This window comes from Trachypithecus francoisi, unplaced genomic scaffold (genome assembly GCF_009764315.1).
Source record: "Trachypithecus francoisi isolate TF-2019V2 unplaced genomic scaffold, Tfra_2.0 Lachesis_group4, whole genome shotgun sequence".
Classification (NCBI taxonomy): Eukaryota; Metazoa; Chordata; class Mammalia; order Primates; family Cercopithecidae; genus Trachypithecus; species Trachypithecus francoisi.
In genome coordinates this window covers 63,363,645-63,385,810 of record NW_022681469.1, presented here as the reverse complement: position 1 = coordinate 63,385,810, position 22,166 = coordinate 63,363,645, and the positions used below count along the sequence as shown (strand labels likewise).

The following is a 22,166-nucleotide window of genomic DNA, read 5'->3' as shown; positions in this document are numbered from 1 at the left end:
GACTTATGGAGCCTCTTTTATTAGCCCAACTAGGACACTCTGAAGCTTCTGAGTAATTAACTTACTTTACATGGCTGAAAAAAATGCCTTTGGGATGCCACATAATTTAAAAATAACATGCCTATTTCTTACTGTACTATACTACTACATTTTGCCATCTGTTCAACAAATTGTGGTTTGTGGATGCCAGTTTCCACACCTGAGTAATCACATTGAAACTTGTCTATGCCAGGTCTGATCAAGGCAGGGAAGAGCTGAGTCTGGCATTCCTGGCCAGGACCTATCACGGGGACAAAAACATGCTTATCATTAACAGCCTTTATTACCAAAGTGTTTGTAATTATTGCCTCTACGTTTCTTTTATATTGACAAAGATGAATATTGCTTTCATTTTTGTATTCTCAAGGGTGAAATCTGTCAGCATACTGTGAATCACCTTTATACCATTATCAGAAGATCCTGGGCCATAGGAAAACATGATTGTTTTTAGTTAGATGAATGCATAGAAGAAAGGTAGAGGTAGATATTGATAGTACTGTGCAAAAACTCCTCACCTATTTTCTTTAATCTTCACAACAATTTTTCAAGTTATTAAGTTATCTCCATTTTACAAAGAAAACTAAGGCAAGAAATATACATGGAATGCCCTAAATCACACAATAAATAGTGGTGCCAACATTTGACTCTAACTCTGCTGAATGTCAAATCATTTACTCACTAGTCCAGCTATTTGTGATAAAACATGAGCTATTCGTTGAAAGCCTTATCTTGCTCTTATTACTCTGAATTATTATTATTTATTTATAGAAATAATGTGAGTAATTTATTATATTAAAAACATGACAAAAGACATTTGAGCACTGAAAGTATATTAAAACTTAATATTTGCTAGACTGTCTGATCCTTTAGAGCAGGAACTGGATTTTGCTTGTTTATTTTTTAATCTCCTGTAAAGGACAGCCTATGAAAATGTAAGGGATGTTCACTGAATTGATTAACTGATGAATTTTTTTGTAAGAAGACAAAGTGAAAGGAGTCCAGTTCTCTAAAGAGAGGTCCTTGTAGAAACATTGGCCACTACACTCTGGAAGGCAAAATAATTCCTGAAAGAATGTGGGAATTGGTATTTGTTCTGTCCATGGAAAAACAAATGTTAAAAAATAAATTTTAGGAATTTTCCTTTCGCTCTTACTGTGACTGCTATACTGAAATGTATTTTTTCTAATGATTAATTGAATCATTAGGGAGAAAGTCCTCTTACTTTACAATATTGATATAAAATGATCTTGAGGTCATTGATACGAAGTGACCACCAATGTAAATATCTTCAGAAAACACACATACACACACACAGATGTAATTATTTAGCATCTTTGTGTACGTATGATTTTCAGGGTTTCATTATGTGACAGTGAAAATGAAAAAACTCAAAATAGGTAGTGGAAAGGGTGATGGATTGTTGTTTTCTCTCCTGTGTACTTCAGTGCCATTTACTCTTTTGTTCTTGCAGGTGAAGACAGATGACAGAGTGGTTAAGATGGACCTTGGTTTACTCTTCCTAAGGTTACACAAATCAGATGCTGGGACCTATTTTTGCCAGACAGTAGAGCACAGCTTTGTCCATACTGTCCGTAAAATCACCTTGGAGGTAGTGGAAGAGGAGAAAGTCGAGGATATGTTTAACAAGGACGATGAGGAGGACAGGCATCACAGGATGCCTTGTCCTGCCCAGAGTAGTGTCTCACAGGGAGCAAAACCATGGTACAAGGAATTCTTGCAACTGATCGGTTATAGCAACTTCCATAGAGTGGAAGAATACTGCGAGAAAGTATGGTGCACAGATAGGAAGAGGAAAAAGCTTAAAATGTCACCCTCCAAGTGGAAGTATGCCAACCCTCAGGAAAAGAAGCTCCGTTCCAAACCTGAGCATTACCGCCTGCCCAGGCACACGCTGGACTCCTGATGGGGTGAGACTATCTACTGTCTTTTGAAGAATTTCTATTTGGAATGTAAAAAATAAATCATCCAACTTCTTTGCATTACTTAAAAGAGATTTCTGTAATACAGGAATGACTATGAAGGTGTTATAATAAATTATTCTACATACTCGTTTGACTGGATAAATTTCACATAAAATTAACTAATTTTTTAAATAAATGCATTGCTTAATGGTTTCTCATTATGTTTATCAAAAAACAATATAGCTGTAATTTTCAGAATTTGGCTGCTTTTCCGTGAAGATTATTATTTTGGTTTTGGAAGACTTAAGAGTATTAGAATATTGAAGAAAAATTGGAGAATTTTATAATCATGGTAAATATAAAACTAAATATGTTTTAATATTTCAGAATTTTTCTTTTCCACCACAATGTGAGATATGCAGAATACAAGATACTTTGTCATTCTCATGTGAACTTTCTGTACTCTTTAAGGATTTTTTTTATTAATGTTGTTTAAGTCATGAGTGTTAAGTAGCAGGTGTGTTGTGACTGCTGTAACCCATGAAAGGAAAAATGTGGTCGTTCTGAGGCTTGTGCCCTTCGTAAAATATTCATTAAAGTATACTCACAATATTTTTGCTTTATAACACAGTCTTTAAATTTCACTCACTGTGGAAAGAAAAACTAAGGTAACTTCTCAGAAAGATATCAAAGAATGTCAAATCAGATGAAGTTATAGTTAGAATTCTAACTACTGTAAAAGATTTTTGCTGCCCTCTTGTGGTAAGAAAAAGTATATTCTCACACGTTTCTTTTTTCTCTACAGATGGATATCTTTTTAGGAAAGATTTGAAAGCAGATTATCAGTAGATACATCGATACATCAAGTTCATTTGCAGAAACAAATAACTGAAATAAAAAACACATTAATCCTTATATCACACTTTAATATGAAAGTATTGTTTATAGATAATTTATTATCTCGCAGGTCAAAAATGAAGATTTTGCAGCACTGATCTATTAAAGCCCAAAGTTTAAGTTTCTAAATAATCTTCGCTGAAATCTAAAATATATTAAACAACCATGCTTTATTTGTGAAAAAGTATTAAAGTGATTTGCTCTCAAATACCAAATGTTCTTCTCTATTGTATATTACGAGACAGAAAATTGTTTCATGAGTTCACTTAACTACTGAGATATTCAGAGCATTTTTACCTCCCTCTTAAATGTTATAAAAACAATTGTATTTTTGAGAATGTTTATCAAAGTATTTCCTTCTATTAAATATTTAGCAATTACTTTTCTCAAATATGAAATTTTTATAAGATGTTTTCATCAAAACAAAAATTGAAAGCAAGTGGATTGCACAGGGAAACCATTATGAACATTTATTTAGATATTAATCTTGAATTGTGTTTATTTCAGTTTTCAAAGTTAGCTTACAGGTTATAGATTTCAGTTAAAGTGCTGATAACTCATAATCACTTGCAATTTCATTGTAAAATTAACAAATACATAAATATTTTAAGAAAAATTTGTTTGTTCAGATAAGTCACCATGTTTCAAAAGATCTAAGAAATGCAAATATCCTGAAAATTGACATCCTCTGAAAATTCCACTTGCTATTTGCCTAAGAATCCACTGGAGGTCATTACTGCCATTAAATAATAACTGAAAAGACTATGGATTGAAATATATTTTTAAAAACTATATTCAGTAAGAGCCTGCTCAATTTGGTGAAATAGAACCATAAACACAGATCACAGGGGCCTTACAAAGTTTATGTCTGAACAAGTAAGTCAATTAAGTACACTTTATTGAAAATAGTCTTTCATTAACACACAAGAAAGAAAGCAGGATTTTCTCCTGTATGTGAATTTTAGATTTAAAAAGTAAGGCAAGTGAGACATAAAGAGTTATCATTTTAATCACAATAGCACAGACAAGTTGTTAATAACGATAGCAATGGTGTAACTTGTAAACTAAACATTTGGTAACTGAAGCAATAGGCAGAGGAAAATAGCTTTTCTATGACACAAGTCATATGTACATGCACTGAACAGCCATTTGACTAAAATAAACTGATTATTAACCAGAAAAGAAACATTTTACATAAAATGCTAAAATTGATTATAGGAAAATAAATCAAACCCAAAGAAAGTTTATACAATGCTAATTTGAAAGAAAACTGATAAGAAAACTTTGAGGGCCCAGGTCCACAATTTAGGGAGACCACTAAATCTTATGAATAATTATACACAAACATACGTACATATATATACATATATATATATATAATCTTGCTTCCTGCCTGTTTATGGCAGTACTGAAGAGAACTGGGAAAGTAGAAGGAGGGAGAGAAAAAGACGAAGAAGAGAGAGAGAAATCAGTTTCCAAGGGTATGTTTCATGTCCCACCATTTTTTCAGTTTCTCCCTCTCTCCCAACACATGCGTGCACACACACACACACACACCTCACATACTATAAATCTTCACTACCCTATCAAAATACAAATATATCAATCTATGCTATTTTGTCCTTCTTGAGAATCTAAAACATACCACAAAAATATGTCGCTAGTCTTTTGTTCTGTCTAAGGTTAGAATTCATTCAAATTCAGAATCTCTTTTGAGAAACGCCCAGGCTTAGAAAATTAGAAATGGATGGATCTTCTCTGAACTCAAGGAGGGCACATACTTAGATACCTGCAAGACTTGGAGGAGTTAAGAGTTTACCCTTGATCTCACCAAATTTTCCCCATTTTTCTCTTTCTTGCAGAAGGAGAGAAACCATGCTCTCTAACATTGAGCAAAAATCGTAATCACTCATCCTAGTTTCTAAGGGGCACCTCCATCTAGGGCCAGTCTTCTGCTTCTTTAGACCTCTTTTATCTTTGTTACAGGAGAGGACCTGTGGATGGAAAGAGTTTTGACATAAAACAATGCCCATTCACTTGCTCCTTCACCACAATGTCACCCATTGAGAAATAGATCCAGATTTGTTAACAAGAAAGATTTTACTTTGTGATTTGTGAGGTCTCTTCCATGTCTATAATTCTACATTGTTAATTTTTTTCTTTTGTGTGAATTACTGAATATTTCAGTGCAAAGCTATCAACTTAGAGAAACAGGGATTAAATAAAGGATAAACACTAATAAGAGCTCTAGAAAAAATGGAACAGAAAGTCTTTGCCTGTTTAGTAAGTGGCAATTCCATATATATTTTAGAGTTTTTTCTAACTAAAATTAAATACTTAGAATGTTTGTAATGAGTGTTCAATATTTGCTATAGGTTTTAGGGTTTTGTAAATCTTCCTAGTAATTACGAACATTTGTAAAATTTGTAAAATATAATAAATCATTTTGAGTGTTGGTGTTAAGCATGAAACAAACACAGCAGCTGTTGTCCTTAAAAATGAATTGACCTGTGACATCTGTAGCCTAATAAATATATTAAGAAAAGTACTTAGTATTGTATAAATATTTTGTTTCCAGGAGAAAATGCAACAGTCAAGAAGCCCATATTCTTTTTCTTACAGCAGAGCATTACACCGAGCTCCATTTTAAAGAAGGACTCATTTTTCAGGCCAACAACTGTTGCATTTGAATCAGATATAAATAATAGATTTTCCACAAACACTCAGCTGATTGTAGCAGTGTTATTTAAGCTGGTATGTTTATTTTTGTTTTCTTGGAAGGATAGCTTTATATTTTGGCTTTCATTATAAATGATTGTGTTCTGCTTGTGTTTAAATGGCTTAGTTATAAGCTAGAGCACTATATGGGAGTGCTCTTTTCTGTATGGTATCCTTTTATTTGCTTGGCTGGGTTCATAACAGTGTGTGCCATATTCTTTCTTTTCACTGATTCTAAGCCATGAGACTTATTATCATCTGGTGGCAAGCTGCAGGACCCATTAACGGTGTGTCTCTTTGACTATAATGTAGATCTGCTACTACGCACTACGTAATTTGTCTGTACCATTATGTACAATCTCTATTTGGCTCAACTTCGATGAAAAAGAAATAAATATTTGCTAAACTCTCAAGTGTCGTCTGGGGAGCATTTTCTAAGTTTCTGCCAACTGAACTCAAGTTTTTTATATTAAGCCTATATGTAAACATACAATGCCAGACTACCACTGGGTTTTGATTTTTTTTTTTTAGAAGTTAGAAAAGAATTCAGTTTTCTTTCCTGTGATATTTATAAACCAATTTTCCTACAGAGGAAAAAGTCTGTTAACCTCATTACCTTGCAGCCATTGGGTTTATTTATGCAACCCTGTGTTGCTAGGACCAGCAGCCAGAAATTCCTTTCAAAGCTTCATCATCCAGAGAAGAGATATGAAAAACGAAAGATTTTAGAATGGTAACTAGTTGAATATTTACGATTTTTGCAAGCCTCAAGTTCTAGCTTAATGTATCTGAATTGCTATTTTCTCTGTTATTTTTATAAGACCTTGGGAAGGTCATTTAAATGAAGTGTGGTGTTCAGTAAACTTCTGGGGGTGAATTTTGTTTTTGAGGCAAATTTTATTGTATTGGTAAGTAATTAGTTACAATGTTTTAAAAGAAAAAACTGGCAGCAGCTCATGGAGTGTGTCTCTGGCAGCTTTCTGGTGTGACAATGACATTAATGGTAGTTGTTTATCATATTTCAACCTTGAATTCATTTATAATATAGGCCTACTTTTAGTATAGTATTTGATGAACTAATTGAAACTGTTCTTCAGATACATTTTCGGTCTTTAGTCAAAGGAAGAAGAGAGACAGTTATGGTAACTAGAAATCTGTTGCTTACTATTCAAAGGAAACAAAAGTATCCACCCATCTTTTTATTCAAAAATGGTATGCCAGGCGCTGAACCAGGCACTGTATAAACTATAGAAATGTTAATAATCCCATTATTACACAGATAAACAAAAATTAAATCGTATTTTTAGAGAATATGTTTGCAGTGTTTATTGGAAAAAAATCCCAAATCTTCATTTTACTTTATAGTACATGAAATGCAACAACAGTGTAGTTTAATACAAGAATTTATGCTTTCAAAAGTACGGTTAGTATACACAGGGGATTGGGTCCAGGGCTCCCATGTATACCAAAATTCATGAATACTCGAGTCTTGAAGTCACCCCTGTGAATTCAAATACAAGAAAAGTCCCTCACTCTGTGTATGCGGGCTTCATATCTTATAAATACTTTATTTTCCATCTGCATTTGGTTGAAAACAATTCACATATACATGTGCCTTTGCAGTTCAAACCAGCGTTGTTCAGGAATCAACTGAACTTCTAATTATGAACATTGAGACTCCTGGTCAGGATGGCATTTAGAAGTCAGGCTTGGATTCAGAGGAGTTGCAATAATGTAGTAATAATAAATGATATATAAAAGATAATTAATTTAATAAAAAAGAAAGAGACCAACATAGAAGCCTAACATCTTTATGACTCTGCCCTACATTTGTCTTCTTCTCAGCCATCTTTACCCAACAGCCAAAGTCATCTTTCTACCACAGATTTGATCCTTTTATAACTCTACTTGAAGCCATTCAATGGCTTTTGCATGGTTGATATGGTTTATTAACCAGCAATGGAATAGAAATGCAGGCAGTGATTGGGCTTGAAGCCAAAACTCTGAACATGTGTTCAGCAGAAGATAATGGTAGCAGGAAACCCAGATCCTGCTCAATGAGAGGAATACACATGATAGATGCCAGGTGACACGTTAGGGCTTTTCACCACTTTGGGCAGATACAGAAGCCTGAAATCTGGGTACCTACCATTGCCTGGGGTTTTGTCATATAGGAGCTGCATGTAAAGCCATCTAAGGCTAGGACACAGACTCATTGCAGGTCCCAGGACTGACTTATCTCCTTTTTCCTCTTCACTTCTCTTCATGACCTGGGATCCCTGGAGCATGAGACCCCCAAGTCATCTCAGTACTGGAGCCTAGAATAGCCAAAGAACCTTTTCTGGTTTAGTAGCCCTGAGGTGGGGATAAGGAGGTGGAAGCAAAAGTAAAAGCTACAGGCAAAGTACTATAGACTGAATTCTGTCACGTCTCCCTGGTCACCCCCAATTCACATGTTGAAGTCCTACCCCTCAATGCGGTAGTATTTGGAGATGGAATTTGGGGAGGGTAATTATGGTTAGATGAGGTCATGAGAATGGGGACCTCATGATGGGATTCGTAGCTTTATAAGAAGAGGCAGGGAGGTGGATAAACAGAGAGAGAGAGAGAGAGAAGCCTGGAAGGGTACCATCTGCAAATCAGGAAGATGGCCCTCACCAGGAACCAAATCTGCTGGTACCTGGATCTTGGACTTCCCAGCCTCCACAACTATGAGAAATGTGTCTGTTGTTTAAGTCACCCAGTCTATGGCATTTTGTTATAGCAGCCCAAGCAGATTAATACACACAAGAAAGCACACAGAAAGGTGGGGAGATTAAGCATAAACAGAATACTCGAACCCACAAACAAAATATTTCAAAACATTTCAAGATATGCAAAATTAAGTAAATAATAATATCCAGAAAAAGTGATGAAAAGGAGCCTCAGGTATGACGTTCTGAAAGCTCATAGCTTTTATTAATTCTTAAAAGGATAATTGGCCCAAAGGTCAAGAACAACTGTACTAATACAATTTATCACATTATAAATTAAGACCTAGGGCCAATGATGTTAAACAACTTCTTAAAGGTAAAAAGAAGATGCAGAATGAGAAGAGAATATAATTCTGTTCATCAAATGTTGTGCATTCTTGTAAAGAACACATTGTATGTCTTATAAGATGAAATTTAACATAAAATACTGTGTATGTCCTGGCGGAGCCTCAGAGTGTGACTATAATCAGAATGAAAATTTGTATTCATTGTAGTAATCTATAGATCTCTTGGTTCATTGCTCCTAAAGCTCAAGATGAAAACATAAAGTTCACTGCTTTAGCTGAATGAAAGAATAGATGAATGAGTGGATGATGAATGAACAAATCAGTCAGAGGATAACATCATTTAGATTCAAGTAACAAAATACAAATAAGAAGTTATTTAAATGAAGACGATAAGTATTCCCTAATGTAACTAGAAATCCAAAGGAAGGCAGTCTCAGGGCTAGTTAATTCGGTGACCAGAGGAACATTTTCCAAAGCTCAGGTAATTTCCATATTTCCTGTCTGCTGTCCTGTGAGTTGGCTTTGTCCTCAGGCAGGTGCTCTAGATATCTACTTTTTACACCCAAACAGGTAGAAATGGTAGTACTTAAGATTATCTGCACATCTTCTACCCCAACCACACCAAAGCCCCACAAGACTTTACCAGGATTGGGTAAATACCCATATCAGGAAATCTGGAAAAGCTCATTTCTAATCTTATAATAGAAGACAAAGTATATCTGTAAGAAAGAGAGTGGGAGAGACAGCTGTTTGTTAGAAAAATGGCAAGATCAGCTACAGACATCATCTATTGAGGTAGCAAAAAGTAGGTGGAAAACCAACATTTAAATTAAAATAAGTAACACTGGTGTGGGATAGGCTTTTCCTACTTCCTGAACTGAAAATTTAGAGAATTAACTCCCAACTTAAGAATCCAAGTTTTGACCAAATACTATACTCAGGCAGTGTTAAAAATATCAGGGTTTTTTTTTTTTTTTTTTTTTTTGGTAAATTCTACATGTTTGAAATTCTGCTGCAATAGTTTGTGAGGAAGTAATATTTGAGTGTGCTTTCTGAAGATAGGTTAATCATGGATAGATTCATTATAAATAATTACAACAAAATCGGAAAAATATGGAGACCACAAAGAGTATTCAGTTACATTTCACAAGACATAAAAAGACCATACATTTTTTTCTTGTGCAATCTTTGAAGAACAGATGGCAAAAGTGGGGACACTTCAGGAGCACTCTTAGAACATCTGTTCCTGTCACTGTTAGGAAATTTAGTCTCATGGACTACAAAGCAAAATCTCCAGAATGTGTGAAAGGAGGCCCGGCCTGAGCCAGAAGATCAGAGCTCTAGTTCTCATTTTGATAAAACTAGAAAAACCTCTTTGTTTCTTTGCTTCCAAACATGTAAAATATATTTCAGCTTCCAAATACGTAAAATGAGGTGGTTGGACCAGATGATTTTGAAACGCATACCATTTATAACATTGTTTCATCCTTTAAAATGAGATTTCAAGGAAAAGACCATGTTCAAATATCTTCTGCAGAAAAATCCAACACTTTAGTATGGAGACCAAATTGCCTTTTCTTTAATTTTTTTACAAGTTTATTGATGTACAATTGATGTGAAAGAAACTGCACAAATTTAAAGTATATGATGTGGCAAATTTTGACTTATCTATACATCTGTGAACCCACCACTGTCAAAATAATGAATATATCTATTATCTCCAAAGCTTCCTGGGCACTTTTAGTTTCTCTTTCCACTTCCTCATCCACTACCCAGGAAACCACTCATCTGTTTTCTGACACTATTGATTAGTTTGCATTTTATATAATCATATATAGAGAAACATACAGTTTGTCCTCTGTTTGCCTAGCTTCTTTAACTCAACATCATTCTTTCCAAATTCTTCCATATTTTTTAGTTTCCTAATAGTTTACTCATTTTTATTACTGAGCAGGATTCTACTATAATGGATATAGAAATTTTTGATGGACATTTTAGTTGTTTCCAGCTTTTGTCTATTGCAAATAAAGCTACTTTGAACGTGTGCAAGTAATAACATGGACATACATTTATTTCTCCTGAGTAAATACTTAGGAAGGGAATTTTCAAATTGTGTAGTTGATGGTTATTTAACTTTCAAAGAAGCTACCAAATAGTTTTCCAAAGTGATTATACAATTTCACATTTTCACCAGCAGTGTATGAAAGTTCTATTTCTTGTGTATCCTCCCTAACACTTGATATATTGTCTTTTTAATTTTAGCCATTCTATTAAGTATGAAGTGACATCTCATGGTGACTTTTTTTTTTGAGACGGAGTCTTTCTCTGTCATCCATGCTGGAGTGCAGTGGCGCTATCTTGGCTCACTGAAAGTTCCATCTCCCGGGTTCAAGCGATTTTCCTGCCTCAGCCTCCCAAGTAGCTGAGATTGCAAGCAGGTGTCACCAGGTCCGTCTAATTTTTTGTATTTTTATTACAGAGGGGGTTTTGCCATGTTGACCAGGCTGGTCTCGAATTCCTGTCCTCAAGTGATCCACCCACCTTGGCCTCCCCAAGTGGTGGGATTACAGGCATGAACCACTATGCCCAGCCCTCATGGTGACTTTCAATTTGCATTTTCCAAATGACCGATGAAGCTGAGCATCTTTTCATGTCTTCTTTGGGGCCATGACTGTTCAAATGTTTTGCCTATTTTTACTGAACTGTTGATCTTCTTTTTATTAAATTATAAGTGCTCTTAATACAATTCAGATGCAAGGCTTTTGTCAGATAAAGGTTGTATAAACTTTTCAGTCTATGGGTGTTTTTGTTCACTTTGGTAACAATGTCTTATGAACAGCAATATTTTTTATAAATCTGATTTACTGACATTTCAAACTTTTTTTGAGTTTAAGAATTTTTTGCAATCCAGAATATTACTAAGATTTCCACAATACTTTATTCTAAACGTTTTCTAGTATTAGTTCTTACATTTATATCTATAACTATTTGTATATGCTGAAAGTAAGTGTCAAGATTTATTTCTTTTCATGTGGCTATCTAATCATTTGTTGAAAAATAATTCTCCTGTTGAAATTTTCTTGGCACTTTTTGATGAAGGTAATCAGCTATTTAAAAAAAACGGTTAGGTTGGCTGAACCAAGCTAACCTCCCAGGCTTGATGGTATATCCCCATCCCAAAAAGTGAAACATTTTGAAAATATGAAAGTCGGCCGGGCGCGGTGGCTCAAGCCTGTAATCCCAGCACTTTGGGAGGCCGAGACGGGCGGATCACGAGGTCAGGAGATCGAGACCATCTGGCTAACACGGTGAAACCCCGTCTCTACTAAAAAAATACAAAAAAAAACTAGCCGGGGAGGTGGTGTGCGCCTGTAGTCCCAGCTACTCCGGAGGCTGAGGCAGGAGAATGGCGTAAACTCCGGAGGCGGAGCTTGCAGTGAGCTGAGATCCAGCCACTGCACTCCAGCCTGGGCGACAGAGCTGTCCTCTGTCCATACATCGGGGCCTATCATGGGGAAGGGGGAGGGGGGAGGGGGGAGGGATTGCACTGGGGAGTTATACCTGATATAAATGATGAATTGATGGGTGCTGATGAGTTGATGGGTGCAGCACACCAACATGGCACAAGTATACATATGTAACAAACCTGCACGTTATGCACATGTACCCTAGAACTTAAAGTATAATAAAAAAAAAAGAAAAGAAAATATGAAAGTCTTTTGCTCTAATTTTTAAAATTATGTCAAATAATGATGTCTTTGATTTATTATGCACATTTCTTTAAAATGCAAATGACTTAAGAATTGAGTGAGCTGGAACTCTTATAGGCAGTATCAGATCAAGCTAACAGCTGGGGTCACCTGAACTTCTAAGAGGACATTTTTGATTGGGGATGCGGCAGAGGAAACAAGCAGAAGAAAATTATAAATAGGTGTTTGGCCTTTTAGAATAGAACACTTTTAGGGAAAATTAAGGTCTAGGTTGCTTTGCTTAATAAACTTTATCTATGAACCATTCTAGCTACAATTGTCACCATGGCAAACTCCATTTCTCGTACTCATTTTCCTCTTTACACTTTTGCTATTGGTGGTACCTTTCCCTAAATCATATTTATCTTTCAAAATCATATCTTTTTTTAAGACTGTGAAGACTTATGTCTAGGTAAGAAATAATCCAGGACCTTGCCTTAAAGGAAAACAATATAGAAGTAAAGTAAGCCAAATGGGACCTGTTTACTAGGGCAAAGAGCTGGAAGTCACCACAGTCAGGGCAGTCAGACAACTCCACAGGCTAAAAAAATATCAGGATCTTCCTTACTTGTAGGGCATAGCTCAATATTTTGGCTGTGTCTAGTTTAAAACTAGCACAGAGTGTTAGAATAACAAAGGAGAAAGGTGCACCTAGGGGTAAGGAAAAAGAAGCTAGGAGTTAGTACAAGGATATCATACAATATTCCTTATGTTTCTTTGGCCCTTTATTTAGGAAAAGGGATACAATTTAAATGTGCTTTCTACAACCCCTTTATGTCTCCTATTGTCCACTTCCTGAGTTCTCTGATGCCCATGCCTTCTTTTTTCTGCGTTTGGGACCTCCACTCTCAGAAACCTAGTTAATATAGCTGAAGTATTTCAGGGACATATCAGCTAAAAAGATTCTTACGGGCTCTCAAAGTAATCCAATAGCTGTTTATAACATTAATTTCTTAGGGGTAGTACTTTTTGACTTAAACTATTTTGCAAAGGAATGCAACTTGCTCCTTTGGGCATGGATTTGAAGGCTTTCCTATGTTATATCATCATAAAATGTCATCTAAATTCTCAAAGATTTAATTATATGCAAAATGATCTTAATGCTAACATATTTTACTGCAATGTCACCTTCAACAATTTGAAATTCTTATTTGGTTAGTATGTGCTTTATTAACCTGTGTATTGTAATGACTAGAATAATATGTCAAATATAAACTCATTTCTAAAAGTTGTGCATCAATGGAAGTTTAGTCTACCATTTTTATTCTGTCAGGAGTGTTATTGTAAGTATATTCTTGGTAGCAAATTGAAAATTAGCTTAGAGTTTATTTTAAAATGTGAGAATGTCTCATTTCTTCAATTAATTAATTCAATTTATAGAATACACACATTGGAACACTGTAAATTTATTCCAGTTTGTCACATTCTATAGGTAGAGAAGCAGTCAAAGCATTTCTAAACAGGAAACTTCAAAACTTCATTCATTTTGCCACATTTTATGATATAGCCCAATATAGCCAAAGAATACTACAGAATGTTTTCAGAGAATCCATAAATGAGAAACGAACACACTTTATTGAGGAGATCACTATTTGTTATGCTAAATATACTTCTTCATTATCTAAGCTTGAGGCATATGGTAGATATTATATTCCATACAGTACAAGGTTTTCTTTGTATTATGTAAAATTATTTCTGCACCAAAGGACTGTCTCAATGCAGGCTTTTAATAGCAATCTTCTGCCTCATGTCATTCTCCTTCTAATCCTTTTGGCATATGTAAGTATAGATATATTTTTAATTGAAGAAACTTCTTCAAATTCTATCATGAATTATCCTTTAAAAAACCCTCCAAAAGCTCTACTTTTTGTACAGAATGAAACAAAAACTTCTTTGCAGACATTCAAGGCTCCTGCGTTACCTTTCATGTGTTGTATGCTATACACCAACTGAGAAAACTCGCGATTAAATTTAGCTGATTTTACTTTTTTACCTTGTTATCCTCATCTCCTGGCGTGTTACAAGATAGAGACACAAATCTATTCACATTGCAATGCAGACAGGCAGAGAAAACATGATTTATTTACTGTCTATGTCAATGCCTGGGTATTTTTAACAAGCTTCCAGAACCTAGATATTAGGAAAAACACTTTTTAGCACTTTCAATTACAATTTAGTATGATGACATAACTTTGACAGTCCTTTCAGTTTGGTCTCAATCCCTTTTGCTCACTAATGCTCAGTCTCAGATGGCCAAGTGCTGTCTCAATCCAAGTTCTCTCAGGAGCACCCAGGGATATGTGGGAAGGAAGACTTACATGATCATGTGTCATTGTGAATGACTGTGTCTTTGTGTCCAAGTTATGCCTTAGGGTGCCCTTGGCATCCCAGAGTCTTCAGCTGAATTACAATGCCAAACATTTTCTCTCATGATCTCGATGACTCAACCCACAAAATCTCTGGAAATAAGTTACTCTAAGATCTGTCTATGTCCCTTACTCAATGTTCAGCCCAAAGAATCTACTTGTAGTACTACATTGCCTCTTCTGATGAGTTAACTGCCAGTATCTTGAGCTTCCTTTTAGTTTTCTCCACAGAGGGTACAAGAACTTCTGGTAATCTTCTTCAATTCATGGAGAATCATGTGCATTTTATGAGTTAAAGTCCTGACTTCTGTCCACTTAACTTCTCACTGTGCCACTGGGTTTCTTTAGTGAGACCTAGTCCCAAGTTGATGTATGGATCATTTATAAGGCAATCTTTTCCATTTCTTTTATATGGGGTACAGATTCTTCTACTTTCCCAAACCTCTTCTAATTACTCATCTTTTATGGCTTGGGGCTTTAAAGCCATGGAGAGGGAGAATGTTTCAACACCTAGGATTATACCCTACTTAAAAGTTACTAAGCTAGTCTGTTACATTACTAATACAGGCGTTGTCAGAAGACACAAAGTTCTCAGACCAGACACAAAGGAACAATAACATAACAAGCAGCAGGAGTATCATGCTGGGACTGGTTTCTCTTGTCACCTAAGTTCTATGGAGGTGAAAAAAAAAATGGCTGAGGTAAATACTGAACACACAATGGACTGGATTCACAGCTGATAACATTGACCTTAGGGAATCTGCTGTTTTTATATTAAGCAATGTCTTTCTTCTGTAGAAATAATTTATGTCATCTTTCTAGATTTCTTGCAGTCAGTATAACCCTGAGAGGTGTCCCAACTAAGCATATATTAGTTTTGGCATTCTTGCCACATCCAGCAAGAATATGCAGGGATATTCATGTCCCATAATGGATTGACTCTCCCAACAGAATGTTCATGTATGCTCCTGACACTTTGCTGTCCTACATCTATATTCTGTTCACAATTTCCCAGGCCATAAAGAATGAGATTTTCATTTCTTATCCTATACAATATTCTCCTTCTTTCTCAGGAATCCCTTATGCTAAGACTTTACATCAGATAGGATTATCTTCCCTGTGCCATAGAATGCGTTCTCAGACATCCTTCCATAATTAGTTCTTGAAAACTTCAATAGGAGTGGAATCAGTGCAGGTTCTTCAGGAAGCAGACACCAGGATGGAATCAAAATTGCAAAAGTATGATTGAAAGGAATGCTTATAAAAAATAAAGGGAAGAGTGAGGAGAGGTGGCCAGATAAATACCTTAAGAGCATGATACAGTTCTCACACTTATGAGAGGAACAGAGGTGGCAAAGAATATATGGGAAGAAGGCTCTCTGACTGTGATGTACCCCAAATAAAGTCTCAAGTGTCCAGTGGGGAGTTTAGCCTACCCTCTCATGATGAAAATTCTCAAAAAATTACATAGAGAAGGGAATTATCTCAATACAATAAAAGCCATACACAAACAATCCACAGCTAACATCGTACTCAACAGTGAAAACCCCAAACCTTTTCCTTTAAGATCTGGAGCAAGGCAAGAATGCCCAGTCTCACCACTTCTATTCAATCTTACACTGGAAATCCTGGATAGAACAATTAGGCAAGAAAAATAAATGAAAGTAATTCATATAAATCAAAAAGAAAGAAGAAAAATGATCTCTGCTTGCAGATGGCATGATCTTATATGTAGAAATCTCTAAAAATCCACAGAAATGAATCATTAGAATTAATAAATTTGGTGAAGCTATAGAAAATAAAATCAACACACAAAAATCAGGTGTGTTTATATACACCAACAAAAAGCTATATGAAAAAGATATTAACACTCACAGTTACAATAGCATCAAAAGGAATATAATAAAATAATGCAAAAAATAAAATACAGTTTCAGTTACACAAGTTGAGTAAATTTTGGAAGTCTAATGTATAATAATGTGACTATAGTTAAAAATGTATTTTATATTTAAAATTTGCAAAGAGTAGATGATAAGTGTTCTCAGCATACACACACACACATACATACACAAAGGTAACTATGTGAGGTGATGAATATGTTAATAAGCCTGATTGTGGTATTTTACAATGTATACATACATTAAATTATTAAGCTGTACACTTTAAATATATACAATTTTGTCATCTATACTTCAATAAAGTTGGAAAACAAAAAAGAAAGGAAATACTTAGGATTACACATAACCAAGAAGGTGGAAGACTTGTATACTGAAAACTATGAAGCACTGGTAAAAGAAACTGAAGTAGACACAAATAAATGGAAAGACCTCCAATGCTCATAGATTGGAAGAATTAATACTGTTAAACTATCTATATTAGTCAGACTAATCTTTAGATTCACTACAAGCTCTATCAAAATCCCAAAGACACTTTTAATGGAAACAGACAAAAACAATTCTAAAATTCATATGCAACCACAAAAGACTCAGAATAACCAAAGCAATTTTGAGTGAGAATAAAGCTGGAGATGTCACATTTCCAGATTCCAAAATATATGGTAAAGTTATAATAATCAAAACAGTATGCTACTGGTATAAAACAGCCATACAGACAATAGAACAGAATAGAAAGCCCAGAAGTAAAGTCATTTATGTATGGTCAGTTAATTTTCAACAAGGATGCCATGAATGCACAATGGGGAAAGGACGATAGTTTCTTCAATAAATGGTGTTGGGAAATTCTATGTCTATATCTAAAAGAACAAAATTAGATCCTTATTTTATACCATACACAAAAATTAACTCAAAAGAATTAAAGATTTTAACATAAGATCTGAAGCAGTAAAACTCCTAGAAAAAAAAATAGGGGAACATCATCTTGACATTGGTCTTGAGAATGATTTCTTGAATACGACACCCAAAACACAGGCAACAAAAGCAAAAATAGATAAGTGGTACTACATCAAACTTAAAATATTTTGCACAGCAAAGGAAACAATCAACAGAGTGAAAAGGCAACCTACGGAATGGTAGAAAAATTGTAAAGTGTGTATATGATAAAGAATTAATTTCCAAAATATTTCAGGAACTCCTACAACTCAACAACAACAACAACAAATCAACTTGACTCAAAAAATGGGCAAGGACATGAATGGACATTTCTCCAAAAGAGGCATCCAGATGGCGAACATGTATATAAAAATTTGCTAAACAGCACTAATTATCATGGAAATGTAAATCAAAACCACAATGAGATATCATTTCATACCTATTAGCATGGCTATTATTAAAAAAAAAAACCAAAATATAACAAGTGTTGGCAAGGTTGTGGAGAAGTTGCAACCTTTGTACACTGATAGTGGGAACATAAAATGGTACAGTCATGACAAAAAGCAGTATGGGGGTTCCTCAAAAAATTAAGAATAGAACAACCATATGATCCAGCCTGTACTCACTTTCTGCATATATTTCCAAGAGAATTGAAATCAGAATCTTGAAGGGATATTGGCACTCCCATATTCATTGCAGTCTTATCCACAATAGCCAAGATATGGAAACAACCTGAATGTCCATCAATGGATGGGACAATATAGAAAACATGGTGTATATGTATTCAATAGAATATTATTCAGCCTTGAAAAAGAAGGAAATCTTGCCATATGTGACAATATCCACGAACCTGGAGGACATTAATGCTAAGTGAAAGAAACCACATGTAGAGGACATATACTACATGATTCCTCTTCTTTGAGGCACCTAAAATGTCAAACATATAGAAGCAGATAATAGAATGGTGGAGCTGAGAAGAGGGGGATATGGGAAGATATTGTTCAATGGGTATAAAGTTACAGTTATACTATACAAGATTAGTACTTCCAGAGATCTACCGTACAACATAATGCCTATATTTAAGAACAAATACTGTGCACTTAGGAATTTTTTTAAAACAGTCAATCTCAGTGTCATGTCAAGTATTTTTACCACCAAAAAACAGGGAGATTAAAAAACTTTTGGAGGTTATGGATTTGTTTATTACCTTGATTGTGGTAATGGTGACATGAATACATACATATGTCCAAATTCATAAATTGTATACATTACTTATGTGCAGTTTTTATATACTAATTATACCTCTATAAAGCTGGGATGAGAGAAAAAAGAGAGCGATGACCAGGATCAAGTATTCTCACCACATCCATTCACATTGTTGCCCTGGGAAAGGACTAATAGAGGCCATAAGCTGACTCTACTATTTGTAGAGTTCCGAGCAGCTTATTTTCTTGGCTGTCCCAGAAAGTAAAGAAATTAGAGTGTTACACCTTTTACCCACTCCCTCTAAATATTTGCTCAGGCTCATTTTCTAAGGGAAAAATCTAATTGTTCTAAGACTGTCTTAGTTTTAAACTAGACACAGCCAAAATGTTGAGCTTACCTATAGCTGTGCCCTACTAGTCAGGAAGATCCTGATATTTGTTTAGCCTGTGGGGTTGTCTGACTGCCCTGACTCTGGTGACTTCCAGCTCTTTGCCCTAGTAAACAGGTCCCATTTGGCTTACTTTACTTCTATATTGTTTTCCTTTAAGGCAAGGTCCTGGATTACTGCATACCTAGACATAAGTAATCACAGTGTTAAAAAAAGATAGGATTTTGAGAGATAAATATGATTTAGGGAAAGGTACCACCAATAGCAAAAGTGTAAAGAGGAAAATGAGTACAAGAAATGGAGTTTGCCATAGTGACAACTGTAGCTAGAATGGTTCATAGATAAAGTTTATTGAGCAAAGCAAGTATGAATGCAATAGAAACTAAAGTATTCACTTTGTGTGAGGAACCTGTACTAGAAGTTGATGCTCATCCCCAATTTTCATTTTCTCTCTCTTCTTTATAATAATGGAGTCATGTCACTTACAACTGGACACACAGACAATAAGCTAGACTCCCTTGCAGTTAGGTAGAGAGATTTGGTTTCTCTCAAGCTAATTAAAACATAAGCAGAAATTACATGAGGAATGTTTCCTACAACAGCAGTTGTTTGTTTCCCCTCTTTCCTTTCGCTGCTGGCAGAAGTAGTATGAATTGGATCTGCTGCCTTGGACCCCATCTGGAATTCATGTTGAGAGTGTCAAGGATACCCCATTAGTCCTGGACTCTTCACTTTTAAACTTCTATGTGAGAAAGAAATAAAATGTTGTATTCTTTAAGCCTCTGTGTTTTGGGGTTCCACTTTTACACAAGTTAAATCATGTCCTTCACTAATAAAGAACTTTGGAAGACCTCTTAGCATATAATGAATGAGAAGCTCAAGACTGCTAAGCCAAAAATAATGCCATTAATCAAGTGGAGGCTATCATGAAAAATGTTCAAACTCTGACACTGATACCAGGCTGAGCCTCACATTTGCTCTGGAACAGTGCTTTCTCTGGCCAATATCATGTTAACATAAACACATCTAGCAGAAACATCTCTTCCTCTTTCTCACTGAGCTTGATTGATGGTATTTTTAAGGAAACTAATTGACTTTAGAACAGTATTATTGCCTTTTAGTGTCAGCCCTCAGTAGCAATGCAAGCAGACAGCCATGTCGGCAACGTGATATTCACCCTGAGAAAACACGTCTCTTTTGTATTCTTACCAGAGTAACTTAGTCCTTCTCCCAGGTATTTCAGTTAAAACATTGCTAATGTTCATATGATCCCTAGAATAGAGAAAGGATTTAGTCTTCTAACATAGTACCCATTTACTCAGGTAAATTGTTTCATTAGGAGTTACTTAGAAAATATCAGAAAAGTAGACAGGAAGTAATTCAGTTTTCCTAGGAGATTTGGTAGATGAAACCTTTTTCCCAACAAAGGGGGTTGTGTGAAGAGTGCTCTCAGAGTTCTTTGTCAAAGGCTAGCACTTAAAATGGACAAGGCCCCATACATGCAATATCTCATTTAATGTTCCCTCCAACCCCAAGCAGGAGGACTTTTACCACCCATTTTACTGCAGAGAAGTAAGTGGTAGACCTGGGGTTCGAACTCAGTAACATTGACCTCAGTCCCAGGTTTAACCTACATACTATACTCCCTTAACATCTTATGGCTCAAATGAGGACCTGAGTAAAAGTTTTTCCTTACTTCTTGGTGTGTCAGGGAGTAAGTCTTAAAACCGCTGGGTATGAATCTCTCAACTGTACGCAGTTGACTTTACAGGGCAGAGCAATAATACAATTTTCTTTAGAATGCCACTAGCCCTATCCCTGGAAAGCCAATGGTGAGAAGAAAAATACATACATAGTACAATCAGTGTTCACTGCATGTTTCCAGGATAAAAGTTATGTGCAGCTTCTAAAAACATCTGAGCCTAAACTGTCATTCCATTAGTTGGTTATAAAACAGGTCGATGTTCTTAATGAAAAATCTTGCAAAAGGCAGTTTTAGGATCACGCTCTTTGAAAATTTACTCTTTTAGGCCAGGCGCAGTGGCACATGCCTGTAATCCCAGCACTTTGGAGGCAGAGGAGGGTAGATCACCTGAGGTCAGGAGTTCGCAACCAGCCTGGCCAACATGGTGAAACCACCTCTCTACTAAATGCAAAAAAATTAGCTAGGCATGGTGGCGCATGTCTGTAATCCGAGCTACGTGGGAGGATGAGACAGGAGAAATGCTTGAAACAAGGAGGTGGAGGTTGCAGTGAACTAAAATTGTGCCATTGCACTCCAGGCTGGGCAACAAGAGCAAAAATCCATCAAAAAACAAAATTTACTCTTTTAAAGTTTAAAAAGAGATATTTCATAGACTTCTTCTAAATATACCATTTTGTCTTTCATTTAGAGATTGATTGAATTTGAAATATAAATATAGCTTAGAGTGACCTGGACACAGGCATAAGAGCAGCCCTCCTTTTGCTCTGATTTACTAAGTAGGTCTGGCTGTGAATTTTTCAAGTGAGTGGGCTCTGTAATGAGCTGCTTATTTCAACAGATATCATAATAGAAAGGGCATAAACCAGAAACTGGTTTTGAGTAAGTACCTCGTGACTGTGAGATAAGAGGAGGAGCTGCTTTGCAGAATGTGCCTATGACTCAGCTCTGTGAAATTCACCAGCATCCTTCTCTGAGATAAAGACTAAGTGACAGAATGAGAAATCTGTTAAGGTCTATTAGTGGAGAAGGAAGACTCTGAGAACTGAACCTTCTTACAGAGGTGTCCATAGCTGATCTAGATAAGAATGGGTTGAAGTCCTCATTTTTTATGACTCTCGGCTTAGGACAATTTATGGTCCCGTAGATTGCTATGAGAATAGCAACTTTGGGTTTACGTGTAGCTGACAGCCCAGTGTGATTTCTTTCCTCTCAGCTGTAAGAATTTTGTTATGCTGTCTTCATTAGACTAACCATATTGTGCCATAATGTGCCTCATAATATACTTGTTTTATATAGATGTCAATAATT

The 22,166-nt window shown here is 35.6% G+C and overlaps 1 protein-coding gene across 2 annotated transcripts in view; it reads left to right on the top strand.

The window, feature by feature from the left end:
• SEMA3E (semaphorin 3E) overlaps positions 1–5,989 on the top strand; it is a 281,858-nt gene extending 275,869 nt beyond the window's left edge. Inside the window, exons 17-18 of one of the 2 annotated variants that reach the window (XM_033193243.1) lie at positions 1,511–1,967; positions 2,767–5,989. In XM_033193243.1, coding sequence (XP_033049134.1) covers positions 1,511–1,963 — 453 coding nt within the window. In that variant the 3' untranslated portion in view covers positions 1,964–1,967; positions 2,767–5,989. Of the gene's footprint in view, positions 1–1,510 lie in introns of both variants that reach the window. The other variant, XM_033193241.1, reaches the window with a different exon arrangement.
• Positions 5,990–22,166: the final 16,177 nt, after the last annotated feature.